The 19,725-nt window shown below is 45.3% G+C and overlaps 1 protein-coding gene across 1 annotated transcript in view; it reads right to left on the bottom strand.

The window, feature by feature from the left end:
- Window positions 1–723: 723 nt before the first annotated feature.
- Window positions 724–19,725, bottom strand: part of LOC124042115 (KN motif and ankyrin repeat domain-containing protein 1-like) — a 36,134-nt gene continuing 17,132 nt past the window's right edge. The window contains exons 2-10 of the mRNA XM_046360455.1: window positions 14,201–14,359; window positions 12,378–14,018; window positions 9,119–9,194; window positions 6,932–7,273; window positions 6,672–6,756; window positions 4,292–4,511; window positions 3,217–3,359; window positions 2,611–2,811; window positions 724–1,584 (exon numbers count right to left, since the gene is read on the bottom strand). Coding sequence (XP_046216411.1) covers window positions 1,486–1,584; window positions 2,611–2,811; window positions 3,217–3,359; window positions 4,292–4,511; window positions 6,672–6,756; window positions 6,932–7,273; window positions 9,119–9,194; window positions 12,378–14,018; window positions 14,201–14,219 — 2,826 coding nt within the window. The 5' untranslated portion in view covers window positions 14,220–14,359 and the 3' untranslated portion in view covers window positions 724–1,485. The remainder of the gene's footprint in view (window positions 1,585–2,610; window positions 2,812–3,216; window positions 3,360–4,291; window positions 4,512–6,671; window positions 6,757–6,931; window positions 7,274–9,118; window positions 9,195–12,377; window positions 14,019–14,200; window positions 14,360–19,725) is intronic.

The following is a 19,725-nucleotide window of genomic DNA, read 5'->3' as shown; positions in this document are numbered from 1 at the left end:
GAGAGACAGAAGGAGAAGAGAAAGAAGATAGAATGAGAAGATAAAGAGAAGGAGAAGAGAAAGAAGACAGAAGAAGAAGAGAGAGAAGGAGAAGAGAAAGAGACGAAGGAGAAAGACACAGATGGAGAAAGAGATAGGAGACAGAAGAAGAAGAGAGGGAAGGAGAAGGGAAAGAGAGACAGAAGGAGAAAGAGAAAGAAGACAGAAGAAGAAGAGAGAGAAGGAGAAGAGAAAGAGACGAATGAGAAAGAGACAGATGGAGAAAGAGATAGGAGACAGAAGAAGAAGAGAGAGAAGGAGAAGAGAAAGAGACGAAGGAGAAAGAGACAGACAGATGGAGAAAGAGATAGGAGACAGAAGAAGAAGAGAGGGAAGGAGAAGAGAAAGAGAGACAGAAGGAGAAAGAGAAAGAAGACAGAAGAAGAAGAGAGAGAAGGAGAAGAGAAAGAGACGAAGGAGAAAGAGACAGATGGAGAAAGAGATAGGAGACAGAAGAAGAAGAGAGGGAAGGAGAAGAGAAAGAGAGACAGAAGGAGAAAGAGATAGGAGACAGAAGAAGAAGAGAGAGAAGGAGAAAGGAGACCGAAGAAGAAGAGAGAGAAGGAGAAGAGAAAGAAGACCGAAGGAGAAAGAGATAGGAGACAGAGAGACAGAAGGAGACAGAGATAGGAGACAGAAGAAGAAGAGAGAGAAGGAGAAGAGAAAGAGAGACCGAAGGAGAAAGGAGATAATTGACCTAAGTTGTGGTATAAAGAAGGGCTCTATATACAGTAGGAAGGGCTCTATTCGCAGCAGGAAGGGCTCTATATACAGCAGGAAGGGCTCTATATACAGTAGGAAGGGCTCTATATACAGTAGGAAGGGCTCTATTCGCAGCAGGAAGTGCTCTATTGGCAGCAGGAAGGGCTCTATATACAGTAGGAAGGGCTCTATTCGCAGCAGGAAGGGCTCTATTCGCAGCAGGAAGGGCTCTATTCGCAGCAGGAAGGGCTCTATACACAGTAGGAAGGGCTCTATTCGCAGCAGGAAGGGCTCTATTGGCAGCAGGAAGGGCTCTATTGGCAGCAGGAAGGTCTCTATATACAGTAGGAAGGGCTCTATTCGCAGCAGGAAGGGCTCCATTCGCAGCAGGAAGGGCTCTATATACAGTAAGAAGAGCTCTATTCACAGTAGGAAGGGCTCTATTCGCAGCAGGAAGGGCTCTATTGGCAGCAGGAAGGGCTCTATATACAGTAAGAAGAGCTCTATTCGCAGTAGGAAGGGCTCTATATACAGTAAGAAGAGCTCTATTCGCAGTAGGAAGGGCTCTATTCGCAGCAGGAAGGGCTCTATTGGCAGCAGGAAGGGCTCTATTGGCAGCAGGAAGGGCTCTATTGACAGAAGGAAGGGCTCTATTGACAGCACGGAACAGGGTTCCATTTGGACTTGGATATTCCTTGCACTGCAACATCTGTGTCTTTGAGTCCATCCACGGGGTAAGGAGTCTCAGACAGACGTCTCAGCGTGTGTTTGGTGGGCCTGGAGAAGGGCTGTGATGTCAACGTGAGACCCCTGCTGTGCTACAGACAGGGCCGTGCGACCACGCTGGAGGAGGTGGAGACGAAAACAGGGAGATGAGAAAGAAAGAAGATCAATACTTGAGGTATGCACTATAAATCATTCAGGGTATGCTAAGTCAGTATTTCCTAAACGTCTCCTTGAGTAACCCTAGCTATTCCACATTGACATTCCTGAACTCGCACACCTGATTGAACAACTGAAGGGCTTGATGAATCAGGTGTGCCAGTGCTGAAATGGGTGGGAGTACTGCAGGAGAGGTTTGGCACACACTATACTTAAGTATGCAACCATGCTAAACGACGGTAATATAAACTAAAAAATGTGAGAGAAAACGGTGCACATTCGCCAAGTGAATGATAATTGATTCAATGAACACTTTGAAGATAGGCTGGAGTCAATTCAAAGCAGGAGGCCCTAAACTGAGAAAGCTCTTATTCTCTACCAGTCTACGGGGAGAGCTGGACAGCCTACAGGATTTCCCCTTTTTATTTTTGCCCTCTTTCCCTACAGATTAAGCGGATTAGTGATTAGCTTGTCAAAGCCCAGTGAGGTTTGCCTCAACAAAAGGCTTCATTAATCCACAGAGAGCTGCGTGTTATTATAGAACAGCCACGCTGTCACTCTCACAGCTCAATGAGACACGGGCTGCATCCTAATCTGCACCCTATTCCTCGTTTAGTCCACTTCTTTTGACTTGGGCCCATAGAGAATAGGGTGCTATTTGGGACTCAAACCGAGGTATTTGGGCTATCAAATGCTTCCAATTGCCTAAGCTGCTCTTTCAGCAAAGTCACTAATTGTAGTGAGAAAAGCGGACTGACATCCTGTTAACATTGAGTCTTATAATGGCAAAATAAATTACTTGAGATGGTTGATAATTCCCCCCCAAGAGTGTAATTTGTAGTCTTATTCACTAGGTGGCGTAGGAGGTTGTTAGATGTATTGTCGTCTCCTGAAGTTACCGTTGGCCTCATGGTGAAACCCCTGAGGCTTTCAGGGGGTGGTTGGATTGTGTGTGTGTGTTCTGTAGTGTATCCATCCAGCACTCACCCTGTCAGTGACGCTGGTGTCACACTCGGCCGCTTGCAACAGCAGCCGGGCGATGTGTGTGTGGCCCTTCTCGCAGGCGCACACGAGGGCCGTGGCCCCCTGGCAGTCCTGGATGTTGGTGTCGGCCCCGCAGCGCAGCAGCAGACGCACCATCAGGCCCCGGCCATGTCTCACTGCTAGCATCAGAGCTGTTTGACCCCCCCTGGAGGGAGAGAGACAGGCAGAGGGATGAGGAGGGCCAAGAGAGGAGAATTATCTCGGCATGCAGAGAGAGCTGAAACTGACTGGCCAGGAGGCAGTTAGGGCAAATCCATCTTTAGTACAGAGGCTGGTCTTATAGGACAATGTTTTGTAGTGTGTTTAAAATAGAGAGGGAAATGATGCTGGCGCGGCCCTTGGGTCAGTTAAGACATGTTATTATGATTTCTGAGCAGAAAGACTCCACGGTATTCCCATGTGGCTCAGTTGATAGAGCATGGCACTTAAAAACGCCAGGGTTAGAAGACTGAGATGCTTGGTCCTACAGTACAATATGTACCATATAATAGAGTTAGGATGAAGTATGAGGTGTGTATTTGGGGTGTCGACAGAGGCAGTGACAGTGACCTGGCTGGCTTGAGCATTGACGTCCCCCAGCTCCATAAGCCTGCCGACCACCTCCATGTCCCCAGAGCTGTCCGGGGCCGTCAGGGAGGCCAGCATCACCGCTGTGTACCCCGCCTTGTTCTGAAAGTCCACCTCACAAACACCTGCAGAGGGAACACACACCCATTTAGAAACGTGTATTGGACCTTCATGTCTACTTGTGTTTTTGTAGTGTTGTTTCAAGAGAGACTATAGATACACTGTGGAACCATGTAGATACACTGTGGAACCGTGTAGATACACTGTGGAACCATGTAGATACACTGTGGAACCATGTAGATACACTGTGGAACCGTGTAGAGACACTGTGGAACCGTGTAGAGACACTGTGGAACCGTGTAGATACACTGTGGAACCGTGTAGATACACGGTGGAACCGTGTAGATACACGGTGGAACCGTGTAGATACACTGTGGAACCGTGTAGATACACGGTGGAACCGTGTAGATACACTGTGGAACCATGTAGATACACGGTGGAACCATGTAGATACACGGTGGAACCATGTAGATACACTGTGGAACCATGTAGATACACTGTGGAACCATGTAGATACACTGTGGAACCGTGTAGATACACTGTGGAACCTGGAAAAGGCAGATTTATTAAATGGAATATCTACATTCAGCTGTGCTAGCCTAATTGGAAAAGGGTTTTCTAATGATCAATTAGCCTTTTAAAATTATAAACTTGGATTAGCTAACACAACGTGCCATTGGAACACAGGAGTGATGGTTGCTGATAATGGGCCTCTATACGCCTATGTAGATATTCCATAATAAATCTGCCGTTTCCAGCTACAATAGTCATTTACAACATTAACAATGTCTACACTGTATTTCTGATCAATTTTATGTTATTTTAAACGGACAAAAAATGTGCTTTTCTTTCAAAAACAAGGACATTTCTAAGTGACCCCAAACATTTGAACGGTAGTGTAGATATCCCATACAGTGAGTTCTTATGTACACATACTGTCCTACCTTCACCATTCTCATAATAGTGTAATCATACACACATACACAGTGGTGCCTACCTGTGTCCAGTAGCAGGCTGACAATGGGGTAGTTGGTGTGAGACACGCTGTAGTGCAGCACTGTGTTGCCGTTGTCGTCTGCCATGTTAACTAAGAAGGGGAGGAGCGACGGCGTGGCCGTCCTCACCTCTCTGAGGTGCACTGACACCGTATTGGCCAGAGAGTCCTCCTCAGCCGCCACCCGGAACCAATGCTGGAACAGCACCACCAGGCCACGCCTCTGGGGAACAGACGGAAGATAACCGAGTGTTAGTTTGGGGCTGGGACAAAAGCCTGCACACACTGTGGTCCACCTGGACTGGAGTTGCCCACAGCCCTACCATAGACTCTGATCTAAGATCAGTTTAACTGAAGACTTATTTCCATAACCCTTGGATATTTCAGGGAGAAAATGTGTACAGCAGATAGACATGTTAACGACACTAACAGCACATAGACATGTTAACGACACTAACAGCACATAGACATGTTAACAACACTAACAGCAGATAGACACGTTAACGACACTAACAGCAGATAGACACGTTAACGACACTAACAGCACATAGACATGTTAACGACACTAACAGCACATAGACATGTTAACGACACTAACAGCACATAGACACGTTAACGACACTAACAGCACATAGACATGTTAACGACACTAACAGCACATAGACATGTTAACAACACTAACAGCAGATAGACACGTTAACGACACTAACAGCACATAGACATGTTAACAACACTAACAGCACATAGACATGTTAACAACACTAACAGCACATAGACATGTTAACAACACTAACAGCACATAGACATGTTAACAACACTAACAGCACATAGACATGTTAACAACACTAACAGCAGATAGACATGTTAACGACACTAACAGCACATAGACATGTTAACAACACTAACAGCACATAGACATGTTAACAACACTAACAGCACATAGACATGTTAACAACACTAACAGCACATAGACATGTTAACAACACTAACAGCACATAGACATGTTAACAACACTAACAGCACATAGACATGTTAACAACACTAACAGCACATAGACATGTTAACAACACTAACAGCACATAGACATGTTAACAACACTAACAGCACATAGACATGTTAACAACACTAACAGCAGATAGACATGTTAACGACACTAACAGCACATAGACATGTTAACAACACTAACAGCACATAGACATGTTAACAACACTAACAGCACATAGACATGTTAACAACACTAACAGCACATAGACATGTTAACAACACTAACAGCACATAGACATGTTAACAACACTAACAGCACATAGACATGTTAACAACACTAACAGCACATAGACATGTTAACAACACTAACAGCACATAGACATGTTAACAACACTAACAGCACATAGACATGTTAACAACACTAACAGCACATAGACATGTTAACAACACTAACAGCACATAGACATGTTAACAACACTAACAGCAGATAGACATGTTAACGACACTAACAGCACATAGACATGTTAACAACACTAACAGCACATAGACATGTTAACAACACTAACAGCACATAGACATGTTAACAACACTAACAGCAGATAGACATGTTAACGACACTAACAGCACATAGACATGTTAACAACACTAACAGCACATAGACATGTTAACAACACTAACAGCACATAGACATGTTAACAACACTAACAGCACATAGACATGTTAACTGCCCAAATAATGGAAACACTTGAGTAAATGAGGGATACAAAGTATATTGAAAGCAGGTGCTTCCACACAGGAGTGTTTCCTGAGTTAATTAAGCAATTAACATCCATTCATGCTTAGGGTCATGTATAAAAATGTTGGGCAGGCCATTATTTTGGTTACCATGGCTTTGCCCCCATAGGATGACAACACCCCCATCCACAGGGCACGAGTGGTCACTGAATGGTTTGAAGAGCATGAAAACGATGTAAGCCATAAGCCACGGCCGTCTCAGTCACCAGATCTCAACCCAGATGAACACAATCAACAAAACCACCAACAAAACACCAAATGATGCATTTCCTCGTGGAAGACTGGTGTCGTATCCCTCCGGTAGAGTTCCAGACACTTGTATAATCTACGTCAGGGTTCATTGAAACTGTTCTGGCTCGTGGTGGCCCTATTAAGACACTTTATGTTGGTGTTTCCTTTATTTTGGCAGTTACCTGTACATTTTAATGATGCTAATGAAAGTAATGAGGTGCATAACTATGAAAAATGATTTCATCATTAACACACTGTGTTTTGGTAGTGCCTGCCTTATCTGTGTTGACAGCCATTCATGTTGAATAAGGCTTGTGTAATTAGGTTTGTGCCTATAGGCCTATGTCTAAGTGTATTTCTGTACCATGCGTACCATTTCATCATTGGGGTTATCCATGTTATCCATGTGATCGCTGACGAAATGACATGCTGCTATGAACTCCCCTTCTACAGCCTCCCTATGAGGACATAGAATCATCAGTCCCATTCATATACTTTCACTAACGTCAATACGTTACAATAAAGATTGTCTTGACACTTTTCAAAATTAAAAACTGAATATGCCAAAACAACTGGCAAATCATCAAATTGTATAATTCATGAACGACATACAATATACTCAGTTCCCCTCACCTGTCTGGATCTGGTTCTGCTTCCATGGGTTCCTCTGGTGTTGTGTCTGTCTTGTTCTGGTTCTCTGGTTCTGCAGCTTCCACATCCCCACCACTATCTGTCTGTTTGTCTGGTTCTGCAGTCTGAGTAGTCTGGTCCATCGCATCGGTTCCTTCCATCATCTCTTGACCTGGGCTTGGGTCTCCCTCTTTCTGGTCTCCATGGTTTGAACCCCCATGGTCGGCAAGTTTCTCTGCCATCTCCCCAGGGTAAGGTTGTCCTTCTGGTTGTTGCTGTAGCGCTGACATGTCCTCCTTTGCATGGCTCTTACGATCCAAATCCTCGTTTGGTGTTGTTTCAAAGCTAAATGCATATCAGTAGGAACCAATGTGTTTTGTGATTATAAAAAGGGTTCCAGAAGGGTTCTTCAGCTGTACCCGTATGATAACCGTTTTTGGGTTCCATTTAGAACCCTCTGTGGAACCAAAAAGGGTTCTTCAGCTGTACCCGTATGATAACCGTTTTTGGGTTCCATTTAGAACCCTCTGTGGAACCAAAAAGGGTTCTTCAAAGGGTTCTCCTATGCGGACAGCCAAAGAACCCTTTGAAGTTCTAGATAGCACCTTTTTCTAAGTGTGTACAGCCGTCCTGACAATCTAGCCATGTACTTTGCCTTCAGAAAGTACTCGTACCCCTTGACTTATTTCATATTTTTTGGTTACAACCTGAATTCAAAATGGTTTAAATATTTTTTTTTCTTACCCATAATGACAAAGTGAAAACATTTTGTAAATTTATTTTTGCAAATGAAATACAGAAATATCTCATTTACATAAGTATTCCCTGAGTCAATACATGTTAGAATAATCTTTGGCAGCCATTACAGCTGTGAGTCTCTCTGGGTAAATCTCTAAGAGCTTTCCTAACCTGGATTGTACAATATTTACATAACTAGGCAACTAGGCAACTCAGGAACATTCATTGTCATCTTGGTAAGCAACTCCAATGTACACTGAGTGGGCAAAACATTAGGAACACCTGCTCTTTCCATGACATAGACTGACCAGGTGACCAAAGCTATGATCCTTTAGTGATGTCAGTTGTTAAATCTACTTCAATCAGTGTAGATGAAGGGGAAGAGACAGGTTAAAGAAGGATTTTTAAGCCTTGAGACAACTGAGACATGGATTGTGTTTGTGTGCCATTCAGAGGTGAATGGGAAAGACAAAACATTTAAGTGCCTGTGTACGGGGTAGTAGGTGTCAGGCACGTCGGTTTGAGTGTGTCAAGAACTGCAACACTGCCTGGTTTTTCACACCCAACAGTTTCCTGTGTTTTGTCAAGAATGGTCCACCACACATAGGACATCCAGACAACTTGACACAACTGTGTGAAGCATTGGAGTGAATGTGGGCCAGCATCACTGTGGAATGCTTTCGACAAATTGTAGAGTCCATTACTGATGAATTTAGGCTGTTCTGAGGGCAACTCGATACTAGGAAGGTTTTCCTAATGTTTTGTACACTCAGTGTATATTTGGCCTTGTGTTTAAGGTTAGTGTAATTAATAACTTCACCATGCTCAAAGGGATATTCAACATCTGCTTTTTAAATGTTTTACCCATTGAACAAATAGGTGCCCTTCTTTGTGAGGCATAGGAAAACCTGCCTGGTCTTTGTGGTTGAATCTGTGTTTGAAATTCACTCCTCGGCTGAGGGTACAGAGATGAGCTAATCATTCAAAAATCATGTTAAACACTTATTGCACACAGAGTGAGTCCATGCAACTTATTATGTGAAGCACATTTTTACTCTTAAACTTTAGGCTCTCCATAACAAAGGGGTTGAATACTTATTGACTTAAAACATTTAATCTTATCATTTTTTATTTGTTTGTCAACATTTCCAAAAACACAATTCCACTTTGACATTATGGGGTATTGTGTGTTGGTCAGTGACACAGAATCTCAGTTGAATCTATTTTAAATTTAGGCTGTAACACAACACAATGTGAAAAGTCAAGGGGTGTGAATACTTTCTGAAGGCTCTGTACAAGAGGTTTTCATAGCTAAACGCAGACTGTACCCAACTTGAGTTGCTGCACAGTGAGATCTTCAGGGTTAGCCATAAATGGGTCATACATTCAGAGGGTGGTGCTCAAGTTAGTTATTTGTTTAACAACATAAATGTCAGGAGTCTAGTGTCTTACCCTCCGTTCACACCAGCAAAGTGGAGGTTCTTTGACATCCGAGCACTCCCATTTCTCTTCATGATGGATTTTGGGACTGGGAGAGAAAACGCCAAGATTAGGATTGCAAATCTACTGGTAAAAGCTATGGTAACCTATAGGAACTCTGGTAATTTATACTTGAATAACTTTAAACAAATGTATTCATATATATTATTCATATTGCCAATGTGTTTCTAGTGCCGAGGTTCCCAACCAGGGGAACTAGGACCCCTGGGGGTACTTGGTCTAGCCACAGGGGGTACATGAGAAGACTCATGTGACCATGGGTCTACTGGTAAAATGAGAGGGTACTTGGTCTATCCACAGGGGGTACATGAGAAGACTCATGTGACCATAGGTCTACTGGTAAAATGAGGGGGTACTTGGTCTATCCACAGGGGGTACATGAGAAGACTCATGTGACCATGGGTCTACTGGTAAAATGAGGGGGTACTTGGTCTATCCACAGGGGGTACATGAGAAGACTCATGTGACCATGGGTCTACTGGTAAAAAGAGGGGGTACTTGGTCTATCCACAGGGGGTACATGAGAAGACTCATGTGACCATGGGTCTACTGGTAAAATGAGAGGGTACTTCAAGGATACTCCAGGCAGAGCAAAATTCAGTTGTTAGTACAGCAGCCAAAAAAGGTTGGGAACCACTCTGCTCTGGCCACATAATTCAAGAGAAAATAGCCTACTTAAATGAACAAAAAGCATCTAATGAACAATGGCATTATATTCCATTAACTATGAGACTCTTCCAACTATTGACTTCTTACACAACTACCACCAGTTTGGCGCCAAATCATTTACCACAAAGACATATTGACACAGTAATACAAAACCAGTATAAAGGACGTGCTGAAAGTCTCATATTAAACACCCTATGGTATTCACTAAGTTGATGGTCTAGATTCATATTTAACATGTGATAAGGCCACACAGAGGGACAGAGATAATTACAGACACCTGTGATAATCTAAAGTACCCCCAAAAAAGGCCACTAGATAAAACTCCTAAAATACCTTGAAAGTTCTGGTAAACTTCAGAAGTTTCCAGTAATATACCCTTCCTTTGCAACCCTAGATGAGACGAAAACATTTTTTTTAAGGCGTAGGAGTTGTTAAATCACACGGTCCCACTTTGAATAGAACAACGGCTAAACAAACAACAACAACTAAAGGGTTGGTGAAGCTCGAACCAACTAAAGGGTTGGTGAAGCTCGAACCAACTAAAGAGTTGGTGAAGCTCGAACCAACTAAAGAGTTGGTGAAGCTAGAACCAACTAAAGGGTTGGTGAAGCTCGAACCAACTAAAGGGTTGGTGAAGCTCGAACCAACTAAAGAGTTGGTGAAGCTCGAACCAACTAAAGGGTTGGTGAAGCTCGAATCAACTAAAGAGTTGGTGAAGCTCAAACCAACTAAAGGGTTGGTGAAGCTCGAACCAACTAAAGGGTTGGTGAAGCTCGAACCAACTAAAGAGCTGGTGAAGCTCGAACCAACTAAAGAGTTGGTGAAGCTCAAACCAACTAAAGGGTTGGTGAAGCTCGAACCAACTAAAGGGTTGGTGAAGCTCGAACCAACTAAAGAGCTGGTGAAGCTTGAACCAACTAAAGAGTTGGTGAAGCTCGAACCAACTAAAGGGTTGGTGAAGCTCGAATCAACTAAAGAGTTGGTGAAGCTCGAACCAACTAAAGGGTTGGTGAAGCTCGAACCAACTAAAGGGTTGGTGAAGCTCGAACCAACTAAAGAGTTGGTGAAGCTCGAACCAACTAAAGAGTTGGTGAAGCTCGAACCAACTAAAGGGTTGGTGAAGCTCGAACCAACTAAAGGGTTGGTGAAGCTCGAACCAACTAAAGGGTTGGTGAAGCTCGAACCAACTAAAGTGTTGGTGAAGCTCGAACCAACTAAAGAGTTGGTGAAGCTCGAACCAACTAAAGAGTTGGTGAAGCTCGAACCAACTAAAGAGTTGGTGAAGCTCGAACCAACTAAAGAGTTGGTGAAGCTCGAACCAACTAAAGAGTTGGTGAAGCTCGAACCAACTAAAGAGTTGGTGAAGCTCGAACCAACTAAAGGGTTGGTGAAGCTCAAACCAACTAAAGAGTTGGTGAAGCTCGAACCAACTAAAGAGTTGGTGAAGCTCGAACCAACTAAAGAGTTGGTGAAGCTCGAACCAACTAAAGAGTTAGTGAAGCTCGAACCCGTTATTAAAAAATACAGAATTGTAAATGCTTTGCAAATGATTGTCATTTCAGGTGCGACCAACCACACAGTATGACATGGAAATAGACAGTCCTTAAACATACTCCATTATACATGTTTGGTAGCCTAATAACAATGGGACGCTATGCGGGAAGTTTGATAACTACATATAAACTGTATTTATGTTCATTTCTTTGCTTTAATTAGACACATGAGTCTGGTAAGTTGTGTCCTCAGCAGCATTGAATTGTCTTTAGCACAAGAACAACATAATTTCCTTGTAACTATGACCAGTGCTAGTACAAAGGTAGAGAAGGGAAGTACTTGTAGGAACTGTAGAGTCATTCCAATATGGCAAAATCTAAAGTCTTCATAAAATACATACAGTATGAGAGAGTTACAGTCATCAATACACATCTATCATGAATAAAGCCAGGCCAGCTATAACCATTCATTTACACTGCATCGTGAATTGTGGGTCTCAATGTGAGAGAGGCAAGGAAAGTTGTCTGTAAGTAGTCTCTGACATGGTAATGGGATTTTGTGTGCAGTAAATTCCTGTCATTGACTCATAAATTGGACCTAATCTTTCATGCTAGATGGAGAAAAAGCTCAAAGCTACGAGTTAAAGGTGCTGACGTTGACGTGAATGGGGTTTCAAAAGCATTGGGAATCGATTGTATTACATTATGACTGTGCTTTTAATTCGAAAATGTATCATTTATTTAAAGACAAAAGAGCTCTGTTCTATAAAATGAACATTGGAATTCAATTTGCTTTATAAGGAACCTGAGAAAATTATTCCTTGTTCCAAATCACTTTTCTTTTTATATTTCATTGAAAATATTTTTTGTCATTGTAGACTGTCAATTGTTTTCCAGGTTCCCAGTCCTACCTACTAGATCAAGTCTTCTCCTGGACTAGAAAGCACTTTCAATGGAGATTCTTCATTGAGTATACTTTTTAGTCCAGAAAAAAGGCTTAATCTGTGTTCTGGAAATCAACCCGAAAGACCTGTGAAAATAGGCTATACCTCCTTGAGAAGCCTCTCTGTCACTGGATCCATGGATGTAGTAGGAGGAAAGAGTATGAACCAGACTCATCATCTCCTCCTGCAGTGAATTGACCTTGGGGTCTGGGTGCTCCAGGGCCTTGCCCCCCTCTGGTGCTGTCCCCCCACACAGACACTCCCACTGCTGTTCCAGGAGACACTGGATCCTCTTTACGTGGAGGGCTGCCACAGCTTGATCCATGCTCCCTGGGGGGGCTTCCTCCTGGGGCATGTGTTCCATGGGTACTGCTAGGCCTGGTTCTCTGACGGAGCAATGGACCACCGTTTTTGAAATGTGTTGACCAGCTCCAAGTCTGTTCGCTTGGGCCTCCATCATGAAAGAACTAGCTGAGAGCCAAACTTGATCATCTCCTAGGTCCTCAATCTGAGTGCCTGGGTTTTGTCTATTTGTTCTAATGGTCACTGTATTTGTCGACAAAGCTTCTACATTCAAGCTTTCTCTAATGGATGCACCATGCACACCTGCTAAGACCCACCGAGAAGAATTCTCAGTCTGTTTTTCATCTTGTTCCACAGGGACTCTTTCTGCTCTCCCCAAGTCCCCAGTGTTCCTGATCAGCTGGCACATCCTCTCATCGTTCCTCCGGCCCTCCTCCTGCTGTTCTCTCAGTAGCACGGTGGCCTTCTGGAGGTCCAGGCTGCTCTCGTGAAGCCTTTGCTCCAGCATGGCTACTTTAGCCTGCAGAGACGTCACTGTGAGAAGCTCATCCAGGTCTGTGCTTGTCCTCCATTCGTGTGTCTGGTTAGAGTCGTCATCGGTGACGTCATTGTTGGCGAGGAAGAGATTACTCTCTTTCCTGGATCTTTTGAGGTCAGAGGTCACATAAGAGTGGTCTTTGGCCCTGTTGGAGAAAGTTTGGGATGCGGGTTTGGGGTTCAGTCCAAGACGGAGCATCTCCCTCTCCTCCTGCAGGATGTAGATCTGTGCCTTGAGCTCTGGGATGACCCGGACCTCCTCCTCCAGCTTGCCCATGTGCTCAAGGGCTTCATTGAGTCGGCGCATGGTTCCAGAAAAATCCTGGTTGGACTGACAGTTGGACGAACGGTCCAGGGAGTAGAAGATGTCTTCCGTGGAAGTGTTCCTTCCTCTGAGATGGTCTCTGGAGCTTCGGAGACTGTCCGGGTCCTCAGTTGACTCTGAACCTTTCCTTAGCAGGACGGTGAGAGGCAGGCTGGAGGCCCGCAGGAGATTGGGCCTGATGTGCACCCCCAAGGGCTGCTCATCAAAGGCCCTGATACTGGCTTCCATCTCTGCCAAAGACTTGTATCCTCCAGGGGAGGCTGGCGATCTGCCGTCATAAGCCCAAGAGCCATAGCCTTGGTGGTGGTTGGGGAGGCGAGACCTGGAGGCCAGAGCTCCAGTGGAGCCCCAGGCGCTAGGCTGGTAGCCATGCCCAGAGAGATTGAGGTTCCTGGGGAGAGTGCTGGGCCTCTGCCCCTTGCTCCGGCGCTGGATGGGGACCCTCTTTATGGTGTGGCCCTTCTCGATGTCGTCAACGTACTTGAGGAAGTCCAGGTCCAGGCTGAAGCCATAGGGTGTTTCCACAGAGTACGGAGGAGGCTTCCCCTTCACCCTATTCTCTGGGGCTTTGGGCCCATTTCCTAAAAAAGGACAGTGTTTCTATACTTGTTATCATAGCATTGATACATAATAAGCACTATAGTGTGTGGAGCATAAATGTGTTTAGGAATTATCTAACAAACATTTTGTTTCATATAACTATCAAAAAGGTAGCCAATTTTCATTGATACATTTGATATGGTATATTTTTTAAAGCTGTTACCATTTAGTTTGTCCGTCATTGTCAGGCTTCAGTTGTGAGCGTTGTTTTTTAGCACATTATATGTCTGTTGGTAGTCTGAGTGCCAGTCAGTTTCTGCTCTCTGGCCAACTTCTACAGGCGTTGTGACTCTTTTCTCGTGATGGAAAGCAACTTGGCTGCCTGGCAAGACAGAGCAAACAGGGGACAGAGGAGGAGGGTGAGAACATGTGTAGATTATTGTTGTTAATGTCTCTGTTGTGTGTTCTAATGTCTCTGTTGTGTGTTCTAATGTCTCTGTTGTGTGTTCTAATGTCTCTGTTGTGTGTTCTAATGTCTCTGTTGTGTGTTCTAATGTCTCTGTTGTGTGTTCTAATGTCTCTGTTGTGGGTTCTAATGTCTCTGTTGTGTGTTCTAATGTCTCTGTTGTGTGTTCTAATGTCTCTGTTGTGTGTTCTAATGTCTCTGTTGTGTGTTCTAATGTCTCGTTTCTGTGTGTTCTAATGCCTCTGTTTCGTGTGTTCTAGTGTCTCTGTTCTGTATGTTCAAATGTCCCTGTTCTGTGTTCTAATCTCTGTTCTGTGTTCTAATCTCTGTTCTGTGTGTTCAAATTTTTGTTCTGTGTTCTAATTTCTGTTCTGTGTTCTAATGTCTCTTTTATGTGTGTTCTAATGTCTCTTCTGTATGTTCTAATGTCTCTGTTCTGTATGTTCTAATGTCTGTTCTGTATGTTATAATGGCTCTGTTGTGTGTTCTAATGTGTCTGTTCTGTATGTTCTAATGTCTCTGTTCTGTATGTTCTAATGTCTGTTTTGTGTGTTCTAATGTTTCTGTTCTGTATGTTCTAATGTCTGTTTTGTGTGTTCTAATATCTCTGTTCTGTATGTTCTAATGTCTGTTCTGTATGTTCTAATGTCTCTGTTCTGTATGTTCTAATGTCTGTTCTGTATGTTCTAATGTCTCTGTTGTGTATGTTCTAATGTCTGTTCTGTATGTTCTAATGTCTGTTCTGTATGTTCTAATGTCTCTGTTCTGTATGTTCTAATGTCTGTTCTGCATGTTCTAATGTCTGTTCTGTGTGTTCTAATGTCTGTTCTGTGTGTTCTAATCTCTGTTCTGTGTGTTCTAATATCTGTTCTGTGTGTTCTAATATCTGTTCTGTGTGTTCTAATGTCTGTTCTGTGTGTTCTAATCTCTGTTCTGTGTGTTCTAATATCTGTTCTGTGTGTTCTAATATCAGTTCTGTGTGTTCTAATGTCTGTTCTGTTTTTTCTTTTTAACTGTTCTGTGTGTTCTAATATCTGTTCTGTATGTTCTAATGTCTGTTCTGTGTGTTCTAATATCTGTTATGTGTGTTCTAATGTCTGTTCTGTGTGTTCTAATCTCTGTTCTGTGTGTTCTAATATCTGTTCTGTGTGTTCTAATATCTGTTCTGTGTGTTCTAATGTCTGTTCTGTGTGTTCTAATATCTGTTCTGTGTGTTCTAATCTCTGTTCTGTATGTTCTAATGTCTGTTCTGTGTGTTCTAATGTCTGTTCTGTGTGTTCTAATCTCTGTTCTGTGTGTTCTAATAACTCTTCTGTGTGTTCTAATATCTGTTCTGTATGTTGTAATGTCTGTTCTGTGTGTTCTAATTTCTGTTCTGTGTGTTCTAATCTCTGTTCTGTGTGTTCTAATCTCTGTTTTGTATTTATCAAACGGTTCTGCACACGGAGCATGTAAAACACTGTTATTTTCACTCTGATTTTATTTTTACCATTTTGAAAAAATAAGTAAATTAGACACTGTAACTGATATTTATAAAAGTGGTTATTAAGTAACCTTCTGTTTACACAACCTTCTGTATCCTTCTAATTCATACTGAATGCACTAGGGCCTACATTTCTGGAACTGGTGGACTTGTGGTTTACTTCTTATATTTCCAAATGAGGACTCGCCCTGGATTTTCGAGTGGACAGCTGATCATGAACTTGTGGCAGTAACATTGACTTCTCACTCACTCACTCACTCACTCACTCACTCACTCACTCACTCACTCACTCACTCACTCACTCACTCACTCACTCACTCACTCACTCACTCACTCACTCACTCACTCACTTGCTTCATCCATACATCAGAATTAACCCTACTGACTTGCGTATAACAGTGGAAGGCCTGATGTTTCCTTGATTATATCAGCCCTGGCATTTCTAACACACCGGCCCATTATTTTCCCTGAGGCCCCCATTATTAGCCAGATAATGGACCAGCCCATCTGGTAATTTCCCGAAATGCCAAATGGCCAGTCCGCCCCTGATTATAGACCTTCAGTCCAAATACAGATCTGAAAATAACTCCTAGACGGTTGGGACCAGTAACCAGGGAACCCAATACACTCCTACATATAAACATGTCTCTCCTACTCTCTCGGCCTCCCTGCTTTCTCTGTTTCTCTTCCTCAATATATTTCTCTCCTGATAATTCTCGCCCCGTTTCAACTCTCTTTACTTATTCTTCATTCTCCCCTCTTGTCCTCCAGCCATCTTGTCTACTTTTAATCTATCCTGACCACCCATATCTACCCATATCACTCTTCTTTTGGTCTATCCTGACCACCCATATCTACCCATATCACTCTTCTTTTGGTCTATCCTGACCACCCATATCTACCCATATCACTCTTCTTTTAGTCTCTCCCCTCTTCCAAAGCTTCCTCCCTCCTTCCCCTCTATAACCCTAAACCGCCTCTCTCTCCAGAACCCTCAGTGGGTAGGTGTTAGACTCTAACCCCCCCCCCCCTCTCCCCTGACCCCTCAGTGGGTAGGTGCTAGACTCTAAACCCCCCCTCTCTCCTGACCCCTCAGTGGGTAGGTGCTAGACTCTAAACCCCTCCTCTCTCTCCAGACCCCTCAGTGGGTAGGTGTTAGACTCCCTAAACCCCCCTCTCTCCTGACCCCTCAGTGGGTAGGTGCTAGACTCTAAACCCCTCCTCTCTCTCCAGACCCCTCAGTGGGTAGGTGCTAGACTCTAAACCCCCCTCTCTCTCCAGAACCCTCAGTGGGTAGGTGTTAGACTCTAACCCCCCCCCCCCTCTCCTGACCCCTCAGTGGGTAGGTGCTAGACTCAAACCCCTCCTCTCTCTCCAGACCCCTCAGTGGGTAGGTGCTAGACTCTAAACCCCTCCTCTCTCTCCTGACCCCTCAGTGGGTAGGTGCTAGACTCTAAACCCCCCTCTCTCTCCAGAACCCTCAGTGGGTAGGTGCTAGACTCTAAACCCCCTCTCTCTCCAGAACCCTCAGTGGGTAGGTGTTAGACTCTAACCCCCCCCCTCTCTCCTGACCCCTCAGTGGGTAGGTGCTAGACTCAAACCCCTCCTCTCTCTCCAGACCCCTCAGTGGGTAGGTGCTAGACTCTAAACCCCTCCTCTCTCTCCAGACCCCTCAGTGGGTAGGTGCTAGACTCTAAACCCCCCCCTCTCTCTCCAGAACCCTCAGTGGGTAGGTGCTAGACTCTAAACCCCCCCTCTCTCTCCAGAACCCTCAGTGGGTAGGTGTTAGACTCTAAACCCCCCTCTCTCCTGACCCCTCAGTGGGTAGGTGCTAGACTCTAAACCCCTCTTCTCTCTCCAGACCCCTCAGTGGGTAGGTGCTAGACTCTAAACCCCTCCTCTCTCTCCTGACCCCTCAGTGGGTAGGTGCTAGACTCTAAACCCCTCCTCTCTCTCCAGACCCCTCAGTGGGTAGGTGCTAGACTCTAAACCCCCCCCTCTCCCCTGACCCCTCAGTGGGTAGGTGCTAGACTCTAAACCCCCTCTCTCCTGACCCCTCAGTGGGTAGGTGCTAGACTCTAAACCCCTCCTCTCTCTCCAGACCCCTCAGTGGGTAGGTGTTAGACTCTAAACCCCCCCCTCTCTCTCCAGACCCCTCAGTGGGTAGGTGCTAGACTCTAAACCCCCTCTCTCTCCAGACCCCTCAGTGGGTAGGTGCTAGACTCTAAACCCCCTCTCTCTCCAGACCCCTCAGTGGGTAGGTGCTAGACTCTAAACCCCCTCTCTCTCCAGACCCCTCAGTGGGTAGGTGTTAGACTCTAAACCCCCCCCCTCTCTCCAGACCCCTCAGTGGGTAGGTGCTAGACTCTAAACCCCCCTCTCTCCAGACCCCTCAGTGGGTAGGTGCTAGACTCTAAACCCCCACTCTCTCTCGAGACCCCTCAGTGGGTAGGTGTTAGACTCTAACCCCCCTCTCTCTCCAGAACCCTCAGTGGGTAGGTGTTAGACTCTAAACCCCCTCTCTCTCTCCAGACCCCTCAGTGGGTAGGTGCTAGACTCTAAACCCCCTCTCTCTCCAGACCCCTCAGTGGGTAGGTGCTAGACTCTAAACCCCCTCTCTCTCCAGACCCCTCAGTGGGTAGGTGCTAGACTCGAAACCCCCCCTCTCTCCCCTGACCCCTCAGTGGGTAGGTGTTAGACTCTAAATCCCCTCTCTCTCCAGACCCCTCAGTGGGTAGGTGCTAGACTCTAAACCCCTCCTCTCTCTCCAGACCCCTCAGTGGGTAGGTGTTAGACTCTAAACCCCTCCTCTCTCTCCAGACCCCTCAGTGGGTAGGTGCTAGACTCTAAACCCCCTCTCTCTCCTGACCCCTCAGTGGGTAGGTGTTAGAATCTAAATCCCCTCTCTCTCCAGACCCCTCAGTGGGTAGGTGCTAGACTCTAAACCCCCCCTCTCTCTCCAGACCCCTCAGTGGGTAGGTGTTAGACTCTAACCCCCCCTCTCTCTCCAGACCCCTCAGTGGGTAGGTGCTAGACTCTAAACCCCCCCCCCTCTCTCTCCAGACCCCCTCAGTGGGTAGGTGCTAGACTCTAAACCCCCTCTCTCTCCAGACCACTCAGTGGGTAGGTGTTAGACTCTAAACCCCCCCTCTCTCTCCAGACCCCTCAGTGGGTAGGTGCTAGACTCTAAACCACCTCTCTCTCCAGACCACTCAGTGGGTAGGAGCTAGACTCTAAACCTCCTCTCTCTCCAGAGGTGCTAGACTCTAAACCCCCCTCAGTGGGTAGGTGCTAGACTCTAAACCCCTCTCTCTCCAGACCCCTCAGTGGGTAGGTGCTAGACTCTAAACCCCCCCTCTCTCCAGACCCCTCAGTGGGTAGGTGTTAGACTCTAAACCCCCTCTCTCCAGACCCCTCAGTGGGTAGGTGCTAGACTCTAAACCCCTCTCTCTCCAGACCCCTCAGTGGGTAGGTGCTAGACTCTAAACCCCTCTCTCTCCAGACCCCTCAGTGGGTAGGTGCTAGACTCTAAACCCCCCTCTCTCTCCAGACCCCTCAGTGGGTAGGTGCTAGACTCTAAACCCCCCTCTCTCTCCAGACCCCTCAGTGGGTAGGTGCTAGAGTTTCTGGCCTCTTGGGGGACCACAGTGACAGCCACACGCAGCCACAGACCCAAACAATGTCAGCTATGCAGTAAACAGAGAAACACCACTGACTGAACAGTCCCGCTGTGAATGACGCCCTACCCACATGCGATAAGCACAATAACAGACGTGCACACACACACACACACACACAC

The sequence above is a fragment of the Oncorhynchus gorbuscha genome, linkage group LG08 (assembly GCF_021184085.1).
Source record: "Oncorhynchus gorbuscha isolate QuinsamMale2020 ecotype Even-year linkage group LG08, OgorEven_v1.0, whole genome shotgun sequence".
In the NCBI taxonomy this organism is placed as follows: Eukaryota; Metazoa; Chordata; class Actinopteri; order Salmoniformes; family Salmonidae; genus Oncorhynchus; species Oncorhynchus gorbuscha.
Note: the sequence above shows the minus strand (reverse complement) of the source record. Positions and strands in the feature narration are given on the sequence as shown.